At 41.9% G+C, this 24253-nt stretch overlaps 1 protein-coding gene across 1 annotated transcript in view; it reads left to right on the top strand.

The window, feature by feature from the left end:
• Positions 1 to 1023: 1023 nt before the first annotated feature.
• The window catches only part of LOC115777972 (protein kinase C-binding protein NELL1-like), a gene marked incomplete at its 5' end in the record, with an annotated part of 67737 nt that continues 44507 nt past the window's right edge, over positions 1024 to 24253 (top strand). The window contains one exon of the mRNA XM_030725995.1: positions 1024 to 1172. Coding sequence (XP_030581855.1) covers positions 1024 to 1172 — 149 coding nt within the window. The remainder of the gene's footprint in view (positions 1173 to 24253) is intronic.

The following is a 24253-nucleotide window of genomic DNA, read 5'->3' as shown; positions in this document are numbered from 1 at the left end:
CAACAGGCAAAGTAACTAAAATGACACTTTTTCCTAAGACGTGGGTTTGATGGTTCATTTTCAGAATGTACTTGTACTTCTTCACACTTTTAAAAACACGCCGTTATGCACCAGCCCACTTAGGCTCAGACTGGGCACTGTGCGAACTACAATGAGTTTGACACTCCTCCTCGAGACAGCTCACATATGTGCCCCTTTAATTATATTCACCGCATTATCTGTGATAATGTTCTGGTAACTGAATTTGTCATATAATCAGTGGTAGGAACATTCACCTTGTCTCATTACGGGCATGCAGAGCGTTGATTGTAGTGAGCCGGGGGGGGTTGGCAGAGCTTTTACTGGTGGATGAGAAACTATTTTTTTTTTCTTACTGCCTTGTCTTCACAATAATAAAAAGAGTCTCTTCTGGCAATGGCAACTAGAAGAAAACAGAAGCAGTCCATGCTGTTAGCCTGCTGACCAATCAGTCTGCTCATATGTTTTCTCTGTTTTTCTATGTTTTGTTGGGGTGCAAATACTGCGACATTTTTAGCAACTGTTTTCAACTTGTAGAGTCTAGAATTAGTTTCCTTCTGGAGAGCTCGAGCTGTTTATATGTTAATGTAAGATGGTATATTTTCACTGTTGTCTCGATGTCCAAGCCAACATCATTAGGCTAATTAATGCTGATGCTTAGTAATTAGTCAGCATACCTCGCCATGTGTCAGCTGTAAAACCGGGCTTGGAAAGGAACGGCACTTGTGTGTGTGTGTGTGTTTGAAGTCACCTTAGAGAATCCGCTTCAAATCCGTGTTGAGCGTGCCAAGCATAAGTGGTGTTTGGAAAACACGATTGTTCAGAGAGGGGGCTGTTGACAGAAGAAAGGCTCAGCGATGGCTTCTTATTCTCAGCCGAGCAGCTGGTTGACTGTCCTCTCGTAGTGGAGAGATTCGGTGGCCTCTCAGCTCAAAAAAGAAATGACCTCTCCATCTCTTCATACACAACAAAGTCACAAATACACACACTATTCTGTCTGTGAAGTTCCTCTCTGTCGGTTTCTCCCACAGAGCATGATGAGTGCGCCAGTGGCCAGAATTTGTGCGATGAGAACGCCATCTGCACCAACACCATCAGGGGACACCTGTGTACCTGCAAGCCGGGCTATGTGGGCAATGGCACCATCTGCAGAGGTAAGTTCCTGAACCTGGAATATCCCAGCTGACACACACAGGCACTGAAACAAAACCTTTCCCCTCATCCTCTGAAGATAGTTCATGTGCTTCATTACAACATGGTTCATGTGGTTCACTCCCCCTTCTTATCATCTAGCCAGGCAGCAGCTGCCACAGAGGCGGTGAAAATTGAATCTGGACCAGTTGTAGCCTGTTTTTTTGCCCACGTGTGCTTCTTTCCCCTCACTGCTCACCCTGCTCCCTGTTGCAACTGTTGCCCTGCCAGGCACATTTCCTGGTTTGCCCTACACTATCATAGAGATGGAGGGTAGAAATGAGAAATGATTTTTATAGTGTGTGTGTGTGTGTGTTGTTCATGCAATACCAATTGAACAGCATGCAGAGGGGGCGGGGGGGACTTTATTTCTTCATATTCAGGAAATTAAAATGTAACACTACGTTAACATCTGAAAAAAAGAATTGCTGCATTGTCAGAACCATTGCATATCTCTGTATCTATGAAAATTACATTTCTTGCTAATAGACTCCATTAAATCTCCTGAATAGGCCTTTAAAGTGTTAATCGCGCACTTCAGCCAAGAAAACAAAGATTAGACCAAAGTGCCTCAAAAGAAAATGTACTAAAGTGGCAGTTCTAGTATTTTAGTGGTCTGCACTAGTCCATTTTTTTTTTTTTAGCTGTTTGATGCAAAGCACAACAGCTTTTACAAAGGTTGTGTGACTTTATTCAGTTTGTGAATTTCTGTTTTGTAGTCCTGAGTTTTGAATTTTGGTCGAAGCCAGTCCAGACCTTCAAGAACGAGGCGCGAATATTAGTTAAAAAAACAAAACAAAGCTACACATTGCACACTTATTCCTGCTGAAACTGGCAGTTAAGACAATAAACTATTTAGAAAATATTTATTGAATCAAATAAGAAGTTGAGTCTGACTTTTATAGAATACAACTTGCTTTTTGAAATCAGAGCGTTGTTATTGTATAAAACATCAATGTTGTTACAAATGAAGTGACTTTAGCCATTTTGTCATACCAAAACAATCTCCAATTCAGGGCTAGACGCACTTTTAATTGTCCAATAAAATGAAAGAAAAATGAATGTAAATACATTTATTTAATACAGTGATATGATAAAAACATTGTCAGGCAGCAGTGACGCGTGTTTCTCTGTTTATGGAGGGCTGTTTACATGTCCTCTGACATTCTTTTGCGATCGTGGGAATCTGCCGATTCACAAGTGTTTATGGGTCCATTCAGGCAGGCACAGTATGGATTATTCTTAAATTCATATTTTCAGGGCTGATGAAACAGGGCAGTCATTTCTAGTCTATGTAGGGCGCTTGTAGAGTCTGAGGAGACTCGTTAGAGGGTTGACAGCTTTTACAGTACAGAGGAGCACTATGGCCTGAGTCCCTAATATACCACAAACATTGCTAGGGTCCACCATCAGAGCTGCAGAACAGGAGAGTGATCCAGAGTTTCCAGGCTACCTAAGCAAGCACTTCATCCAGTCAGTGAGTGAGAAAGACAGCATACAGAACCTGAGCTATCTGGACATTTTTTCCACATATATTTGATAAGAGACACCTGGTAACACATGCAGAAAGACATAGTTGGCATAGCTTGGATGGATATTAAGGGTTGTATTAAAATAGAATTTTTTTCCCTCTTTTATCAGCAAAGAGAAATGAACAGAGCATTCAGACTGAGCATTTTTTTAGTATATCTAGCTAATAATGAGCTCTATATTGTAATGTGTACTGCTCACAAAAATTAAAGGAACACTTTGAAAACACATCAGATCTCAATGGGTTAAAAATCATGCTGGATATCTATACTGATATGGACTGGGTAATGTGTTAGGAATGAAAGGATGCCACATCGTTTGATGGAAATAAAAAATTGTCAACCTACAGAGGGCTGAATTCAAAGACACTCTGAAAATCAAAGTGAAAAAATGATGCAGCAGGCTAGTATATTTTGCTGAAATGTCATTGCAGCAACTCAAAATGGTACTCAGTAGTACTCAGGGCGTGCTCCTAATGAGAGGACAGATGGTGTCCTGGGGGATCTCCTCCCAGATCTGCACCAGGGCATCAAATGGACCGAAGCATAATGTCCCAGAGGTGTTCTATTGGATTTAGATCAGGTGAATGTTGGGGTCAGACAGTGGTATCAATTCCTTCATCATTCTCGCCACATGAGTCCGGGCATTGTCATGCACCAGGAGGAACCCAGGACCCACTGCACCAGTGTAGGTTCTGACAATTTCATCCTGATAGTTAATAGCAGGGTGCTGTTGCCTAGCCTGTAGAGGTCTTTTAGTCCCTCCATGGATATGCCTCCCCAGACCATCATTTACCCACCACCAAACCTGTCATGCTGAACGATGTTGCAGGCAGCATAACATTCTCCACAGCTTCGTGCCAGTGGATCTGCTGGTTCTGTTATTCTATGGCAAATGGCAGTTGGCCTCCACAGTCAGGCAGTGAGCACAGGGCCCACTAGAGGATGTTGGGCCCTCAGCCCACACTCATGAACTCTGTTTCTGATTGTTTGGTCAGAGACATTCACACCAGTGCCCTCCTGGAGGTCATTTTGTAGCTCTAGCAGTGCTCATCATGTTCCTCCTCGCACAAAGGAGCAGATACCAGTCCTGCTGATGGGTTAGGGAGCTCCTACGCCCCTGTCCAGATCTCCTACAGTAACTGCCTGTCTCCTGGAATCTCCTCCATGCTCTTGAGACTGTGCTCTGAGACACAGCAAACCTTCTGGCAATGGTACACACTGATGTGCCATCCTGGAGGAGTCGAACTACCTGTGCAACCTCTGTAGGGCCCAGGTGTCACCTCATGCTACCAGTAGTGACACTGACCCTAGAAAAGTTGAGGAGGGAAAAAATGTCAGTGGCCTCCACCTGTGAAACCATTCCTGTCTCATCGTTGCCCCTCTAGTTCATCTGTTGTTAATTTCATTAACCAAAGCAACTGAAACTGATTAACAATCCTCTCGGCTACTTAAATGATCAGATCAATATCCCAGAAGTTTAACTGACTTGATGCTAAACTCTGATTAAAAAGTGTTCCTTTAATTAAAATAAAATTTTTTGAACAGTATATTTGAGTGTTTGAGTTTTATTCATCAAAATGTCTTTTGTTGCTTAGATTTGGTCAGCAGGTTGATACCACCTCATCATGATGTACTGCTGAACTCAGATTGTCAATACTGCTCAACTACTAGCCCTGCTCATGTTGGATTTGTAATAAAGAGATCCCATGGGCTTGCAAACAGCGCTTTCATGTAGTTTTCATGGCTGTGTGCATGTGCTTGGATGCTGTCCAAGAGATGGGAGTATCTTTAAACCTAATTAGGCTTTGATATTCTAACCTACCTAAACATGATCTCAACAAAATTCCAGCAGATGTAGTGCAGTTGGACATATTTGTTGCTGCAGAAGCTACATTCCCCCAGAGGCAATAATGTGCTTACTTGTGAGAAAGTAAGCTTCTTTTTTTTTTGTCCTCTGTAATTTTCTTGAAAACTTCTCAATTCAGCATTTAATTTCAAGACCATAATCTACTCCATGGAGGTAATTTGATATTTTTATTTTGCAGAGTTGAAAACCATGCTCCATTTTGACCTTCCCACCGTGTTCCATAGTGAAGCCATGTTCTGCGTCTGCCTCGCTGCTCATCACCGTGAAACTTAATAATGTTGTAATTAGGACAGGACAGAGGAAAGCATGTCAGTAATATAAATGATTAGTGAAAGGAAAGTGTATCATATGCAGCTGCAGGTTGATATCTGCCTGTGTGTGTACGTGATGCACTGACGAAGCAAAAAACCAAAACAAAAACAGCACACGCAAAACAGGAGGTAAATGCAATGGCAGAACCAGAAAATAACAGGACACATAAAAAAGTAAAGAAGTCGTTGTCACCCACACCCACTCACCCGGCCATCTGTAAAACAGGTATTAGGCAGCAGGTAGGAGGCAGGTCCAGGGAAAGATCAATGTAATTTGCAAAGTGCCTTCCACATAGTTGCAGTCTCTGGATTGTTTCCAGCCTCGTGACACACACACACACACACACACACACACACACACACACACACACACACACACACACACACACACACACACACACACACACAGAGGCATGGGCGCTTGAGGACAATATACAAATTAAACTACAGCCTACATATAATTGTCACTCCAGAAGTCACAGAGAGGTGGATATCTCAAACAGTGTTTAGAATATAAATTATGGAATATGAAAAGATTAGTTAACATAGTGGAAATAGTCTTCTTTGTTCCATGCTGGAATTTCAAATGCACTTTATTTTAAATGGGTATCTGCCTCCTTTAGACACATGAAATTGTGCATCTAGCCCCTGAACTTGTGCTTTCATCCATGGATTTCATTCTGCACTTGTAATATGCTCTGTTTTTCTTTGGAGGCTTTTCGCAAAAGATTTCCTGCAAGGATAAACCCAATTTAGCTGCAACAGCAACGGTAAGGTGTGACATTAATGTTAAATGACAGTTTTATGAATTTGAAGTTGTTGACAAGATTTAAAATCAGGATTCTGGGCAAGCTTGTCCAGTCCTCCTTCACCAAACGAGAAAAAAAAATCTTAGTTGTTCTATTGAGATTCCTCTTGCATTAAAGTAGGCTAAGCCTGGGAAATTAACCCCAGAACCCCGCATTGTGTAGGTAATATATGATCAGTCATTATAGTGAGAGCACTTATGACACTCTCAGTCCAGCTGACTAATGACATTTGTTAGAGGCATGTAGGGAAATATGTTTTAATAATGTCATTAAAACTTCCTGCATTTTACCTATATTGTGCTGGCCAATTAGTATATTATGTGAGAGGGGAGTTGGAGGAATCTGTCTCTATTCCCACCCCCCCCCCCCCCCCCCCCCCCCCCCCCCCCCCCCCCTGAGATCTCATTACTGTGTGATGGTGACAGTGTTGGCCAATCGACCTGTGCCTCCCATCTCATTCCCCTCATACATCACCACTGCCCTCTTAGGAATAAGGGAATTAGTCTGAGTGTGACTGCAGCTCCTCAGCTTGTCCCTGCTAATGTTAATAAGGCAAAAAGGTGAGTTTAGCTTGTTTTGAGAAATGAGTTCATACCCGACTGTGCAGAAGTGGATTTCAGAGACTAAAAATGTACCGTTAACTGACAGATGGAAAAGCTGTATCAACATTAGTGTCTTGGTACATATAAAAGACAGAATTCCACTATTGCACTTGGATTTGTTTTCGAGGAGATAGCATTTTCTTTTGCAAAAGTATAATTTAAACTTTACTATTTGTTGGGGCTTGGAGGATGATACAATCTGCTGTAGGTATGCTTCAGTGATGCTGGAATTGAAAATCTCTCATGTTTTTGTTAGACATTAAATTGAAATTCCTCTTACATCCTTTTACTTCACTAGTGATGTTTCATTAATTACTAAAGAGGCAAGACTTAAGTGAATACCTTCTTTTTAAGTCAGTTACATCCCTATACAGTTGTGGTCAGATGTTTATATAAACTCATCATGGGCATGAGTGTCATGGTAATTTTAATGATTTCTTTGAACTGTTCTTTTTTCCAGGGTGGAAAGATTAAACAGCATACTGCACAAGTTTGAATTTATTTTGGATTTTCTCTACTCCACACAGAGTCAAAACTATACTGTACACACAGCATCAAATATAGACATACATCTTAATATTTGGTTAAATGTCCCTCTGCAATTTGGATCTCAACGAGACACTTCTGGTAGCCATCAACAGGTTTCTGGCATAGTTCTGGCTGGATATTTGGCCTCCCTTCTACCAGAATTGGTTGAGTTCATTTAAATTGGTGGGTTTTCTGCCAACAACATGGCTTTTAAGCATAGTGGACACATTTTGGATAGGGTTGAAGTTAGAGCTTTGGGATGGTCATTATAGAAGCTTAATGTTAGTCTGCATTATCCATTCCTAAACTAGTTTTGATACATGTTTGAACACCCAATTGCATCCAAGTTTCAGCCATCTAGCTGCTGATTTGAGGAAAGCTGAAATATTTGCTTGACAGCTGATACAGTGTTCTTAGGTTTGAAAGCCTCACTTTTACTCTAACATACCTCTTGTCATTGTGTCCAAATAGCTCAATTATGTCTCATCTCACCATAAAATGTCTTTCCAGAGGGCATTTGGCTTGTCCATGCAGCAAATTACAGTCGAGCTTGAAGGTGTCGATTTTGGAGCAGGGGCTTATTTCTTGGTGAGCACCCTCTCGGTCCATGGCAGTGTAAAACTGGGGTTCCAGGAGTTTCAGTTCATGGCAGGCTTGAGCCGTGGTGATTTTGGGGTTGTTCCTGGACATCCTAAGTGTTTCCTTTCATCTGAGGGTAACAGTTTGGGTCTTCTTCCAGACCTTGGCAAAGTGGTGACACATCTGAATAACTTGTACTTACATATAATTTTTTAGTTTTCTTTCTTAGATCTTTACCGGTTTCCTTGGACTTTCTCATTGTTCTGAGTATATGTCAGTCCACTGAGAGCTGTCAAACAAATCCTTTTTATGCTGCCAAAGACCAGTTACATGCTATCAGTTGTAGTAAATTAGGGTCACTAAAAAGACATTAATAGACCTTGGGCTTATCAAGTTAAAATACATTGTTGAACCTTCAGCACCACTTGTTAAAATATTTACAGTAAGTGAGTGTATGTATATATTTGAGCCTGTATGAATAATTTTGACCCTGTGTAGATTAGAGAAAATCTAAAATAAATTAAAACTTGTGCAAGTCATTTAAGCTGTGTGCTATACAATCATTCCATCCTGGAAAAAGAATGCTTCAAAGAAATCATTATATCAAATTAAAAGAAAATTATTATGACACTCACGCCCACTCATGTTTATTTTGTATATTCAGCCTAATGCTAGCCTTCACTTTCACCAACATCATGTTGAACCTCATATTGAGAGTTCCAGTGAACAGCTACAAAACACTAAGAAAAAATTCATCATTTGGAATCCAGTCCAAACCTTTTATCTGCTTAATCTGGAATGGAATAATCAGGAAAGACGCTCCTCTGGCCATGAAACTGCTTGTCAGTCAATTTCCTAATTTTCTTCCAGGCCTCTGAAAATGGGGGACTATGTAATCAAATGACTCTAATTCCCAAACAGTTAATGCAATACTTTTGTTAAACCCCTTGAATTAAAGCTGAAAGCCTGCCCTTCAATCACACCTTGATTGTTTGGTTTAAAATCCACTGTGATGGTGTACAGAGGCAAAACTACAAAAACTGTGTCACTGTGAAAATCCTTACAGGCCTGACTGCATGGCTTGTATATGTGAGACACTGTTCTTTGATATTTTTAAGGGATAATATTTCAATGGATGTGAAACATTAAAGGATTAAAGGATTAAACTCAGTGGAAAAGGGCTATTTCAGATGCTGCATTAAAATCAATGTGAATGTGATTCAATATGCCGTTTGTCTAATGGGCACTAATTACAAGCTTTCTGCTGTGTTGAAGTGAATGGAGGAAACATATTGAGATGTGAACTAGCTTCAACCTACTTTCTGGTTACAGTATTTAACTGAATGCTTCATAAGGAAGATTAACCTGAAGTGGGCCCCTGAAAGATTCTATAAAATGTATTTAAGTTTATGACCATAGCAGTTTTTACACATATACTTTTGACAACATTGGGAAAAGTCAGGAAGGTCAGCCCATTACCCAAATTTCCCCTTGCTCACTTGTAGCACGCCACAGGAGACAATGCGTGTTTCCCACTCACTGTAAATTCACTGGATAATTACCTGCTATATTCTAACATAGGTGCAACAGACGTTACATGGACTTTGTACTGGGGAGCTAAGAGGTGAAAGCATGTTCAGAGTCTAATCCAACTAAGCAGACATTTGTGCTCTCACATAATAAAGCTGCACTTATCAGAGCAGGGAGGTGGAAAGATTAAGGAGTTTATATTAAGGAGCTGCAGCTACAGCGAAAGTCTTATTTGTAATTGTTCGCATCAGTGTGCTCTATACCACTCTGCATTACTGACAAGATTCTCTGTTAACCAAAGAGTATACTTTTCATAGATTTAATGTAGCGGAGTATCAGTGGCACAAGACTGATTGAAGACAAAAAAACATCACAGAGTTGATAGAATGAGGACAGCATGCAGGATTTTCGCTTGGTGCATTAAATTACATTACAAGAGTGGATGTGATGGAGCTGAACACGAGAGATTTTTTTCCAGCTCTCTCTCTCTCTTTGCTGCACAGCAGCTACATCTAACAGTGGGGCACAGACTAAAAATAATTGCCTCAAATGATAATTGCTACAAAGCTTCAAAAACAAGTAGCGTTTTTTTTTTTTTTTTTCTTCTTCTTGTTACATTTTTTTTCCCCACATTTGCAATTAATCATAGCTTCAGATACTGTGGTTTTCAGCCAATTAAATGTTGTAAAACACTCTGCCCTCTAGCACAAAACTACACAGCAGAAACTGCTAAATGTGTTGTTCCTATCAAAAAAGGATGAAGGGGAGCAATAATTATGTAAACAGAAAATTAAATGCTTCATACTTGTAGAGGAAATGAAGACTGAATCCACCCCCCCCCGCCCCCTTCCAATTTCTCTTTTCCTCTCCCCCCCACCCCGCCCCGTCCTCTGTCTCCCAGAATACATTAGCCTGAGTTTACAGCTCGCTGTTAGCTGGTTGCAACATGGTTCCTCTGTGATTAGGTCCGATAGCGAAATGAGAAAAGCACGAGTCAGTGCCTTTGTCCTCTGCGCCACTGTTTAGACTCACTACTCAAATCCTCTCTATTTAAAGCCCCTTTGTCTATACAAACCAGTCCTAGGGAATGAAACGGACCATTAACAAGATTAGCTCACTCATTCTGCTGCTGACAAAGGCTCTGCAATAGGCTGCTGATCATTAGGCTGGCAGTGGGAACAATGCTGATCTATAATCTTTTGCCGTGCTTCGATTGAACTATTGTGGCCCATTTATTAGACTCTAAGGGAGATGACATAATGGTAGCCTTTTTTCAACCCAAGAGAATGGCAATACCAGAGCAGTGGGTGTTGGAAAGAAAGCAACGGTAAAAGGAGTCTTAACCCTTCATTTCTTCTTATTTTCAGTCAGTTCGAGCAATCAGTTGAAGTGAAATGGGGCTCTTGGGATGGAGGCCTTTCTTTATGTGTCCCAGCAATCATCCCAGTAACAGTAGGCAGGAAGGTGGGTGGCTGCAGGCAGGCTAGAAGTCTTGTGAGGTACAGATTTAAAACTAAATGTTTGTATGTAAACAGCAGGTGTGCTTAACAGGTGTCTCCCAGTGTAGTGGTATGTAGAATTTTGGATTGGAAAATATTTCAAACAACAGTGAACACAGTCATTTTAAAATCATCATCTAAGCTGCATTCGTAAATTGTGTTTTTGAACTATAAATACATCAAGGCTGAGCAGAATCAGCCTCTACAATAGCAGCAGTAGCAGGACTTCTCCATCTATTGTGTATATTTTCATAATATCAGCAGCAGGCACATTGTGTCGTTAACAGTCACCCGAAGGGGCATAACATTGCTGTAGCAACAATATTAGCCTATAATTACTCTCCTGTAATAGAAACAAGATGTGAGGTACAGTGTAATCACTACTCAGTCAGTGAGCGAGCAGAAGTAGGTCAGCTGTGCTAGACTGAGTGATTGTGGTGGATGTGGCTGGCCTAGCTGAGCTCCCCTGAGATCACTGAGGCAAAGATCCAGTCAGAGAGGGGAAGAATCACCCCGCTGAGAGTCACACTGAGGCCACATTACACATCTGTTACGGGAAACTATAAGGGGAAACCTATGAGGTTCATCGTGGTATTAATCTGCTGGTCTCGAACAAGTCAAATCCATGCAAGTGATTATTGGGAATGCTTTGGAACATGCGGAAGTGCAGTTTCTATAATGGCTACTTGCAGGGGATGTCTCCAAAGCCCATTAACGCCCACGTTAAAGCAATGGAATGAATCGTGTTTACGGCAAGGTATAAAAATAGTTTGGGTCTCTGTAGCTACTCCTCCTCCTTCATAATAACTGTGCAGGGGTGACTCTTCCATAGCTCATCTTTTTGATTTCATTATGATTGACAGGTGCCAACACAGGCAGGTGTAGCTGGCAGTTACTATTACTGCTACTACTAGGCTTTACTGAACAGGACCTCCTTCACAGCACAAAACAAGTTTTTGCTTGTTGGTTTCTGCCAAATGATTAATATGACTTGAGGATCAGTGTTATCTCACTGACTCAGACACCGCTGGTCAAGTAAACAAAACACACAACCATCAATGCCTTCATCGACAACTTGAGAGCATCTTTACCCTGCTGCTCGAGTGACACAGTGACACACTGACAGCAACAGAGCAGCAGATGAAGCAGAACTACAGACGACAGACAGAATTTACCTTCAATAAAGATCAGAATCAGAATCAGAATCAGAATCAGAAGGTTTTATTGCCATATGGGTGAACAGGTTCACAGCATTAGGAAATTGCTGCGGTACTTCGTGCTTACAGAAAAAAACAAATAAGTATAAAAACTATAAGACAATATACAAGTATACAAATTGCAAATATACAGAGATATTAGAGCTATAACTATAGCACAATATTACAAAATTACAAAATATACAGTGCAGAGACTAATTAAAAGATAAAAGAATGTAGACTATATTCCACTAATATGTACATCAGTGCAATCAGACAGGTGCATAGACATAGGGTCATCAGCGTTTGTGGAGGGTGGTGGTAACAGTCTTAGGGTAATTGTTCATGAGTCCAACAGCAGAGGGGAAGAAACTGTTCTTATGGCGGGAGGTTCTGGTCCGTATGGACCGTAGCCTCCTGCCTGAGGGGAGAGGGTCAAAAAGTCTGTGCCCAGGGTGAGAGTGGTCGGCTGTGATCCGACCTGCACGCCCCAGTGTCCTGGAGGTGTACAGGTCCTGGAGAGATGGGAGGTTACAGCCAATCACCTTCTCAGCAGAGTGCACAACGCGCTGTAGTCTCTGTTTGTCCCTAGTGGTGGCTCCAGCGTACCACACAGTGATGGAGGAGGTGAGGATGGACTCAATGATGGCAGTATAGAACTGCACCATGGTCCTTGCTGGCAAGTTGAATTTCTTCAACTGCCGCAGGAAGTACATCCTCTGCTGGGCCTTTTTGACGACAGAGGTGATGGTGGGCTCCCACTTGAGGTCCTGGGTGATGGTAGTTCCCAGGAAGCGAAAAGAGTCCACTGTGGTGATGGGGGTGTCAGTCAGGATGATGGAGGGTAGAGGGGCTGTGTGCTTCCTAAAGTCCACTATAATCTCCACTGTCTTCTGGGCGTTCAGTACCAGGTTATTGTGGCTGCACCAGGACGCCAGACGTTTGACCTCCATCCTGTAGGCCGACTCGTCCCCGTCTGAGATGAGTCCGATGAGAGTCATGTCGTCTGCAAACTTAATAAGCTTGACAGACTGGTGGTCAGAGGTGCAGCAGTTGGTATACAGGGAGAAGAGCAGAGGAGAGAGGACACAGCCCTGAGGAGTGCCAGTGCTGATGGTCCGGGAGTCCGAGACATTCTTCCCCAGCCTCACGTGCTGCTTCCTGTTCATCTGCTTGTAGCAGTTAACGTCACTCTGGACATCCCCCCAAGACTATTTATTAGACGTCCCCTGGAGGTACATTATCCAAGTGCTCTTCCTGAAACTCGTGAAAAGACTTTGATTTGTAAAAGTAAGGTTCTCTTTAACAACTTAAGATCCACCATGCATGTACATTTTATGACCACTAACCCGTGCTTCAAAACAGCGTGATCAAGTTGTTGTCAGTCGGTCTGTATTAGGGAAGTGCCAATCCGATATTTGGATCTGATCGGGGTCTGATACTGATATCCGTGACAACGAGCCGATCCATGGTCCAGTCCATTCAGTATGTTGCTGTGAGTTTATGCCGCCACACGACAGCAGCAGCAGCTATTGTAACATGGAGGAAGTTAATGAATGGAAACCGGTTACACTCAAGGACAAGAAGGCCAGATTAGAACGCAGGAAGACCTACAAAAAAAAGCAGCAACTGAACGTGCCTGCGGTAAAGGCCTGGCAGAGAATCTCAAGGCGGGAAACGCAGCATCTGGTGATGCCATGGGTCAGACTGGATCAGGACTTTAAGCCAGATAACAATCCTTACATTTCAACCCTCTGAATGAAAGGTTAAAGTCTACACTTCAGTCACAGCTTGACTGTTTCATTTAAAGCCCACTGTGGTGCTGTGTCATTGTCCACACATTTATGGACCTGAGTGCAAACACATAAATGTTTTATGGATATTTGGCTGATTTGGTTTCTGATGGTAAGATGAAATAAACACGTTTAACTCCAGTTTGGTGGCAGGTCGCCTTTGTAACATTACACCTGCTGCGTTGTTACTGTCAGCCAGATCCTATCACACATTATTTTTAAGTTACTACTGTATCCAAGATTCACTCCAAAAAAAAAAGTAAATATAAAAAGAGAGAAGTATGTTATTAACCCCCAGTTATGAAGATATCAACACTCCAAAAACATAAAAAAAAAAAAAAAAGAAAAAATCAGACTGCTATATCAGATACAGTACGTGTTTGTTGCCTTTTACAACCTACACTAATAACCTTAAGAAATTTACGGGGTAAGTGGCTTTGACGTTTAAAATAAATAAATAAAATAGACCCTGTTTTAAAACACAGACAGCATTTCATCTGAGACTGAAAAGCACAAAGCTCGGAGGCTCTAGGCTCCAAAACACTTTAGTTCAAATCTGCAGGCCCTGGCTGATTTATGGCAGGCTGCAGGCTTCACTTGCACACACACACACACACACACACACACGCACACACACACACACACACACACACACACACACACACACACACACACACACACACACACACACACACACAAATAACAAATAGACAAGTAGAGGAAGTATTTGACTGTAAAAATGTTGTTTGACTGTAGCTGTGTTGTTGCTTACTCATATCTGTTGCTGTGGATTTTACATTAAACGGGTACTCCAGTTCTAATTACGCGTTGAGAACTGTTGGTTCTCCCCACTTTTAATTGTGCACGGGTGCATTCTGAGAACAAAAGTCAATAAGCCAAACACTTCTTCAATCCCTACAATAAGTTAAATTTATTTACTGAAAAAGTGGTAGTGAATTAAATTCCTGTTACAAGCTGTTGACGTATGTTCTAATTATTCCTACTTTCAGAAAAGAAGTACACTTGAAAACGACACAGTCAGACAAAAGCACATCAGTGCAGATGACAGGATTCACTGTGTACAGATCTATGATGACATGTGGTGAGGTGTTTGTGCGCATGCCTTTGTGTGTCTGTATTTTTCATAATGTGATATCCATGTTTCTTCAGCTAATTAGTCCACTGTTTCTGCCAAACAGGAAATTTGGCAGGCTAAACACACACACACACACACACACACACACACACACACACACACACACACACACACACACACACACACACACACACACACACACACACACACACTAATTCACCTAAAGGAGAATAAAGCAGTCTTTCTGTTATTCATATGATATTGGATGTGATAAATAGCTTACCCTGTGTTGCTTCAAAGAAAAATTGCCTTGGATTCAAACACTGATTATCGGGTGTTTTCTACAGACAGAATCCCCAGGACAAAAGAGGAAAAAAAAAGTTTATAAGCCCAAAGTATAAAAGTTTGTTTCTGAGTTACTGGATTTCCCTGGATTTCAATTAGAAATTTATGGTCTCCTTTCATTATTAGAAGCGATGTGTCCGTCTAGAACAACGTGGGGGCACGCCTAACAATGCTGCATTGATAGCATGTTTAAAAAAGTGTAAACCAGGAGTCACAGTTATGTAGCTGAGACCTCTGTTAACAAACTGACGGAAATAAAGCAGCAGCCATCTCCTGAGAGGACGATACGATCGTTTCTGTTCTCCTCACCCGCTTTTAATAGCAGCTGCTGCTCTACCTGATGTGTCTTTCACTATTGTGGGGTGCACGCACACACACACACACACACACACACACACATACACACAAAATCCAAATCAGTGTCTCAACCACAGTCTGTTTCAGTGCAGATTTCGAAGCTGTCGCTTCAATCATCTTACTTCTCTTTCTTGTCTTATCTTTTTCTCATTGCTAATCCATCATCTGTCTATTCCATGTGCTGTCAGGATGATAGGCCTACGACTCAGTATGACTTTATGCTTGTTATCATTTTCAGTGTATTCATGGAGAGTCGGCATGGAGACACAGATACACTTTAAATTCTGTCTACAGAGCTGCAGTTTATTCATATTTTCCAAACCAGTTTTTAGAGGGTGAAGATAAAAATACAGGAAGTACCAGAAAGTCCCATACATATCAATACTGCATTTACTTTATGAGCGAGTACAGTGGGATGGAGCATTGCTACAAGGTTACAATCGACAGTTTAATAACTGTTTCCCTCATGTTTACTTCCAGATGGGTTATTCAGTGAAAAATCATCAAGTGAGTGCCGCCTGACCCCGTCAGAATTAGCTGACTTTTATTTTTATTTCTTTTTGTAATGATGCCATTCAAAGTTTTACCTTTATACTATGAACATTTTCTGAGTGAAAGGGCCCTTGAAGTACAAAAGCGTGGGTTGAAATTTGATGCTTTTTATGAGATCTTATTTTTTTTTTCCACCATTTTTTAGTCCTCATAACGATTTTCAGTTCTATGCAAAAATCTACAACAGCCAATGAGCCTGTAAGAAATAGGAAAGAAACACCTGAGTGATGCATCTGTCCCTTCAGTTGATACTGTTCAGTGAAACCTCATGAGAAACATGTCATTTTGTATCTTTTTAATGATAGAAAATGGAGAGAAGAGGCTGAAGTCTGCCAAATTACAGTACACAAGAACTGGACTGAAAATTGAAATCAAATTTGAACATTTTGGTTCAGATCGTCGTCAGTAGCTCAGGAGAGAGGCGCGACAGCATCTACAGCCATCTGTAAAACACGGAGGAGGTTTGGGGCTACATTTCAGCCAGTAGTGTTGGGCAAAACATTCCTGGATAGAAAAAGACACAATGAAACACTATCAATCATGAACTGGCCTTAATGAAGCAGTGTGGGATTAGAAGAAGAGAAGAAGAGCTTTGAATATCCTTCAGGAAGCCTGGAGGACTATTCCTGAAGACTGCTTAAAGAAATGACAATGCTGGCTAAGAGAGTTCAGGCTGTGCTGAAGAACTGTTTTTGCCTCTTATGCTGCAGTTCCATTTATATTTGCATATTTCAATAAATCACTGCACCTATTTCCCATTTTCCTAGCAAAATGTGACGGTGGCTCAAGACTTTTGCACAGCACTGTAATTACAGGAGACAGAATTGCATCTTGCAGCTCTCTCTTGCTCTTAAAATCAATAACTGTAATCTATTGTGGATTCTAGAAATACCCCTTTTCTTCTAAGTCTTTCAGTGAGGTGGAGGAAATCTCAAACCTCACACTGAGCAGTTTGTATTAGAGTTTTGATTTGTTGCAATTTTTAATTATTTAAAAAAATATTTAAAAAATTAATGAATTAATAACAAAGGTGAAAAATTCCATCTCTTAAATAAGTGAATTCTTCTAAGCACAGTCCTCTGCGTGAAATCGAATTTGACACTATATGATACGCATCACTCCTCCAGCCTCCAGCACCGTGGGTCATGGGTAATTCCGCCACTACATCTCGCCTCTCAGCAGCAGACGTCATGTTATCAGTGAGCAGAGGCAGCAGCAGAGGTTGGAGAAAACAGTGGTGTCAGCTGCCTACCTGTGTGTGTCAGTAATGGATTCAGATGCAGGGAGTTGCACATCCTGCGCCGCCCTCTGTTATGAAAGCTCCTCACATCCAGCTACCAAGGGCGTCCCTGCTCCCCCCCCACCCCCCACTGTGCTGATAGGTTCATGCCCCCACGACTCTTCAGCAGATGAAAATAGATAAAATCTTCCAGACATGGCGTGAACAGACAGTTAATGTTTGCCACACACTGATTCAGCCGAAACACAGACAGTGAGTTGAATATATTTCTATTTTTATTTACTTCTTATTCACTTTTTATTCAGCATTTGATATTTATTTTATACTTAGAGAACTGTATAACAGACAAAACTCATACACCAAAGAGAAGTACATTAGTACACTAGATTGCCAAAAGTATTCACTCACCCATCCAAATCATTTAATTCAGGTGTTCCAATCACTTCCATGGTCACAGGTGTATAAATCAAGCACCTAGGCATGCAGACTGCTTCTACAACAATTGTTAAAGAGTGGGTCGCTCTCAGGAGCTCAGTGAATTCCTGCGTGGTACCGTGATAGGATGCCACCTGTGCAAAAATTCCAGTTGTGAAATTTCCTCGATACTAAATATTCGATAGTCAACTTGTGGTATTATAACAAAGTGTCATGGCTCAGCCAGTTAAAGACTCCAAAACACAGACTTGAAGAGCAAGAATAACAGGTTTATTTACAACACAAGACTGAGGATAACTCGGGCAGGATCTCCACATAAAGACGGGTCCGCAGTGTTTATGGATTTCTGCAGACTAACGGGGTCCGAAAGCTCCCAAATAAATGGACTCCAGCTTAGTCTCTCACCACTGCTTCTCACTCGGGGATGCCGGGGAGGTCTGTGTGGAGAGAAACACACAAGTAAAAAGACGTACCGCAAAGGTAAGTTTGGAGACAAGGAATGAAGTGAGCCAATATCACTAACGTGCATACTAGACAATCCAACATCGACTGATGGCCATAGCTCTGCATAAATATCAGCTAGATGAGCAGATCATCAACAGGTGTGCTGCAGCAGCCAAGTGGAGACTCAGAAGGACCCACCCACCAAAACACAAAGGGTTAAGCCCACACACACACACACACACACACACTCTGAGGAAAGAGAGAGTCACAGGCCTCTGGAAGGCAAAGTGGAAGTGACTGGGAATGACAGCAACTCAGCCATGAAGTGGTAGGACACATAAAATGACACAGTCGGGTCAGTGGATGCTGAGGTGCACAGAGGTCACCAAATTTCTGCAGAGTCAATCACTACAGACCTCCAAACTTCATGTGGCCTTCAGATTAGCACAAGAACAGCTCATAGAGAGCTTCATGGAATGGGTTTCCATGGCCAAGCCTGCTTCCAAGCCTTACATCAGGGGTCCTCACATCCAGGCCTCGAGGGCCGGTGTCCTGCAGGTTTTAGATGTGTCCCTGATCCAACACACCTGAATCAAATGGCTGAATTACCTCCTCAGTATGCAGTCAAGTTCTCCAGAGTCCTGCTAATGACTTCTATATTTGACTCAGGAGTGTTGAAGCAGAGACACATCTAAAAGTTGCAGGACACCGGCCCTCGAGGCCTGGACTTGAGGATCCCTGCCTTACATCAACAAGCACAATGCAAAGTGTCAGATGCAGTGGTTTAATGCACACTGCCGCTGGACTCTAGAGCAGTGGAGACATGTTCTCTGGAGTGACAAATCACACTTCTGATGGACGAGTCTGGTTTTGGAGGTTGCCAGGAGAACAGTACTGGTCTGACTGCATTGCGCCAAGTGTAAAGTTTGGTGGAGGGGGGATTATGGTGTGGGGGTGTTTTTCAGGAGTTGGGCTCAGCCTCTTAGTTCCAGTGAAAGGAACTTTTAAAGCTTCAGCATACCAAGATATTTTGGACAATTTCATGCTCCCAACTTTGTGGGAACAGTTTGGGGATGGCCCCTTCCTGTTCCAACATGACTGCACACCAGTGCACAAAGCAGGTCCATAAAGACCTGGATGAGTGAGTTTGGTGTGGAAGAACTTGACTGTCCTGCACAGAGTAAATGGTAAATGGACTAGTTCTTATATAGCGCTTTTCTACTCAGATATGAACACTCATCAAGCGCTTACACAACACGTTCACATTTACCCCATGCACACGCATTCATACAAGCACTTCCATGATTAATTAATTAACCCCTTAACTGGCAGCAAAAAAATCACCTGACAAAAACTACATAACACCCTCTGGTTATTATTGGCTCTGAACAACCCATTTCATAGCCTATTAACTGGCTGCGTCTGGTCCGCGGGCCGAATGAAGTGCATTTATATGGCAGGCTAGACCCGCCCATTTTGACTGACACCTCATTCGGCCAATCATGTTAAGAAATGGGTTTCCCAGAGCCAATAATACTCAGAGGGCGTCACGTAGCTTTGTCAGGTGATTTGGTGCAGCCAGTTACATGATTGGCCGAATGACGTGTCAATAAAAATGGGAGGGTCTAGCCTGCCATATAAAAGGGACTACAAACGGCCCGTCACCGGGCCCTTGCCAGTTAAGGGGTTAAGCTAAGTGCTTTAATCATCTAACATTCACTCACATTCATACTCCGACGAAACGGTCGGAGAGCAACTTGGGGTTAAGTATCTTGCCCAAGGATACATTGGCACGCAGCCTGCAGTAGCCAGGAATTGAACCACTGACCTTCCAGTAGGTGACCTGCTCTACCTACTGAGCTACAGTCCTGACCTCAACCTGATAGAACACCTTTGGGATGAATTAGAGTGGAGACTGTGAGCCAGACCTTCTCGTCCAGCATCAGTGTCTGACCTCACAAATGTGCTTCTGGAAGAATGGTCAAAAATTCCCATAAAAACACTCCAAATTTTTGTGGAAGGCCTTCCCAGAAGAGTTGAAAGTGTTATAGCTACAAAGGGCGGGCCGACATCTTATTAAACCCTATGGATTAAGAATGGGATGTCACTCAAGTTCATATGAGTGTGAAGGCAGACGAGCAAATTCTTTTGGCAATATAGTGTATGTTTATTATTTGTATTCCCCAAACTATGTTCGTATTGAACTAAAATTCCTAATAAAAATGAAATTCTAATAATTCAATTCCTAATGCCTGAGCTAAAAATAAAGTGGCTCTACAGTCATTATTACATCCACACTAACATCTTTGCAGAAATACTGCATATTAAGTGTTGACTTTGTTGTCACCTTAAAAAATCTCACACAAGTTTCATAAATTTATGCCAGTACCTAATAAATTTATACACCCACGTAAAATAATGTTAAATTTCCAGCTTTAAACCTGGATCAGTTGTATTTTTGAGCCACTCAAAAGAAGCAGTTCGTCAGTAAATGCTGACTTGTTTAAAAATCCAGCAGAGACAAAAAAAAAAAAAACCACTAACATCCATCTGGAGCTGCGTTTGTGTCCACCTGACAAACTAGGTGCACTATATCCGACTGTCTCACTCTGCTCTATTCACAAATGATCTTCTCTGTGGGATTAACATTCAGATCACATGTCCTGTAACTTTTTTCCTTCAGTTTAATTGACTCTTCCCTGTTAGACATACTATAATCTGTCACCTCCACACTTAAACCAATTACAAGAGCATCACATTTTTATGTTTACTCAATCTGAGTACACGACCCAGCAGATCATCACACATATAAAGCCAATGTAAATATTTTAAGGTGCTCTCTTATTTTTGGACATTATAAAAATGTGACTTTGGATTAGGGTTACTGGACATGCGTCTAAGAGATGATTCAAACTCTTGAGTAAAGGATCCTCTTATTTTAAAGTGGCACCGTGTGGATTTGTGTGATAATGGATATCTGTGTACTTAAAAAAAAATGGAGTTGTATTTCTGTGCCTGAAGTGTAACACCAGGAGAAAAAAACACACAGTGCTCTGAATGCTTTTAAAGTGAAACCAAGACTCCCAGGGGAGCATTTAAATGCTGGCAGAAGTTTTACATCTAGAAAATGTGGCAAAAAAAAAAGAAAAAAAGAAAAGAACTTTGTGAGTTTGCATGTTTTTTGTTTTTTTTAGCCTACCTGTCTGATGAATAAACAAATGGCACCTCTGTGTTGTTGGCTCAGTCCTCTGCTGCCATCTGCTTATGCAGGCAACCTTTCAAACTGTCTTTGCTCAAACACTTTAGCCATGTGTTCACAAGTACGCTTAGTTTAATTAAAGATATGATAGGTAACAAGTCAATCAGGCCCTGCATATAATGTTTTCACCATCCCAACATCTATGATGAAATAACAGTCAGTCCCCCATTATTCCTGAAATTGCTTTTTAATTTCTAAAATATCCAAATGGGTCTCGCTTCTGGCCACTCACCCGTGTCATTCGCACCGTCCTGCCCTGAGCAGTTTGAAATGTGAGGAGGCTCATTCAGGAGCGCAAAATCTCCCAAACCACCTGGCAGAATTAAGTGTCACGTCAGCAGTATTGATCAACCACACCTTCAACCCTCTCCAGATACATTATGGCAGTAAAAATCTCCCTTAATGCGTCTTTAATCCATGCCGACTGCCTGGCCCGAGTCCTTATTGTCTTGTAAGTGCAGTCATTATCTGTGATGTTCAGTAAATGCCCAACAGAGAGTACAGCCAAGGGTGAACTACTGTTTCTCTGATGCATAGTAAAGTGAGGCATTTGTATGAGTAAATGGATTGGCATTAATTCTGTCTTAGCTGCGGTTTTGGCCTGTTCAGCTATTCCTTGCAGGCTGGCAGTGGACTTCTACCTCGGCATTTAAGCCTGCTGCTGTGCATTCATTTAAATGGGGGCTAGATAGATAGTACAGTATACACACACACACACACACACACACACACACACACACACACACACACACTGCAGCAGGAGAAAGAGGGAGGAGGCATCTTTCGTGTTCTGAGATAAGGATGTTGAAGAGAGAGAATATAGCAGAAGATGTTGAGCATCTATTATCTAGACACCCCTGCTTTTCTTCTGTCAGATCTAATAGATGTTGTTTTCAGAAGGGTTCCTTTGTATTGTGCATAATCTCTTTCCCTCCTTGATATCAGCACCTGATGGAAGATTTAAAAAGGATCTCAGACTGCGGCCGAGGTTTATATTTAAAGCCTTCAGGGTCTTGATTGATTGCTGGAGACCAGTGGTGTTCAAAATTTTTGTGTACCAAACACCAGTCTGACATTACAAGGCACACCTGTACTCATATCAGGTTGTTTGCCAGTTCATCGTATCTGAACGCAGCATGACACCTGCATTTTTTCTCCTTTTTTTTTTTCTTTTGTAGAACAGTGTTGCCAGTATTGTAATAAGCACCACCAACATGTAACTGGCCTCTACTGGCTTTCACACAATGCTGCCTCTAATTCAGATGAAACGCTCTTTTGATGTTTCTCCTGGAAGTGTTTGGCTTTCGAGTACCTCTTTAGCTTATCTAGTACCATCTTATCACTTTTCCTACATCTGGAACTGTGCAGATGGACTGGCATTTCCTTCGATAGAAGATATTTAAGCCATTTTTTTGGTGTGTAGATTTTGCCTCTGTATAAGAAATGAGTGCATAATTACAGTAAATTAACAATTTGTTCATACCAGTTTGCACAGTTGTGTATTCCAATAATTATAAATGGCTGTCACAAAATTCTGTGACACACCATTTGGTATTCAGTGCTTCAGATATACCAAATTATGACAGGAGGAAAGAGGAAGACAGAGAAGATTCATGGATGTAGTGAAGGAGGACATGCAGAGGGTTGGTGTGCCAGAGGAGGATGCGAGGGATAGGCTGAGATGGAAGCGGATGATCCGCTGTGGTGAATGTATGTGATGTCAATATTCTGTGCAACTGAAAGTTTTAACTTTTTGAATGATTTGTTGTATTATGGATTGTGTCACAGCTTTTAAAAAAACAATAACAATTCAATTCTGGCAGCATGAGCGCATGGTTGAAATGGACGGGCATTTATGTAGTGCTAATCCGAGTGACTCACGTTCACGCAACATTTTGTGGAGTGAATGCCGTGGTTGTTGGCGCCACACGCGCTGATATGAGGATTTCAGAAACTGCTGATCTACTGGGATTTCCTGCATAAGCATCTCCAGGGTTTACAGAGAATAGTCTAAAAATGATAAAATATCCAGTGAGCAGCAGCTCTCTGGGTGAAAATAGTTTGTTGATGTCAGAAATTAGAGGAGAGTACTCTGCTTGGCCTGTTGGTATCTGTCGGTACCTGTCAGCTTCCTCTAGAGTCCCAAACGCTAATCAAGCCCAATAGGACTCCTTCCTCAGCCTTACGGCTCCCTTCACCTCCAGTGTCCACCATCTGATTTGGGGCTCACCACCATGACAGGCACCAACCACCTTGTGTTTGCAATGTAAATGTAGGATGTCCCTAGCCTCCCTTTGAATGTTGAGCCTCTGTCAGATGCTCCCAGCACACCCTCACTGTACATTTGGGTGCCCCAGGCCTGTCCACCACACTCCCAAAAAAAACCCAAAACCAGGCCCAAAACCCTGCCCGCCACCTCTCACTGAGAGCAACTCCAGATTGGAACAGAGTCCAGCCTCTCTACAGAAGACTGGACCCAGAGCCAAAGCCATGGCTATGGGTCCAGTGACTATAACTAGGTAGTATATTTCTACCTCAGGCACACTAGCTCAGGCTCCTTCCCCATTAGAGAGGTGACGATCCATGTCCTAAGTTTGAACAGCTCTTGGATCCTTAGGGCTTCCAACCCCAACAACTGCCACCTGACACACACTGTAACCTGCCCCTACGGCTCCTCCTGCAGGTGGTGAGCCCACAAGAGGGCAGGCCCTGCAGGCCGTTTTCTACAAATGTTCCAGAAATATATGTATTTTAAATACTGGGTGATTTTCTGTTAGACTGAACCCTGCAGTAAATGTCAAGTAAAAGTAAAAGGAGATTAAAGATTAAAGGCATGGATGGGTTCATTACTAGAAGCTCATCCTTTCTCTTACATGTAGCATTGTGATTAATTGATCAGGCTAAAATTAAAATGACTGAAAATTAGTCAAATTTGGTTTTCAAATTTGGGGGATTTAATTTTGACTTTAGCAACAAGTTCATCATCAAAAGCCTAACAATGCTTGAGTGCAAGAGTTGTGCTCTTTTGTCCTTTCACGCCTTGTTGAATTTGTGGAATATTCAGTATCTT

Source organism: Archocentrus centrarchus, unplaced genomic scaffold, assembly GCF_007364275.1.
Source record: "Archocentrus centrarchus isolate MPI-CPG fArcCen1 unplaced genomic scaffold, fArcCen1 scaffold_90_ctg1, whole genome shotgun sequence".
Classification (NCBI taxonomy): domain Eukaryota; kingdom Metazoa; phylum Chordata; class Actinopteri; order Cichliformes; family Cichlidae; genus Archocentrus; species Archocentrus centrarchus.
This window is presented reverse-complemented; position numbering and strand designations above follow the sequence as displayed.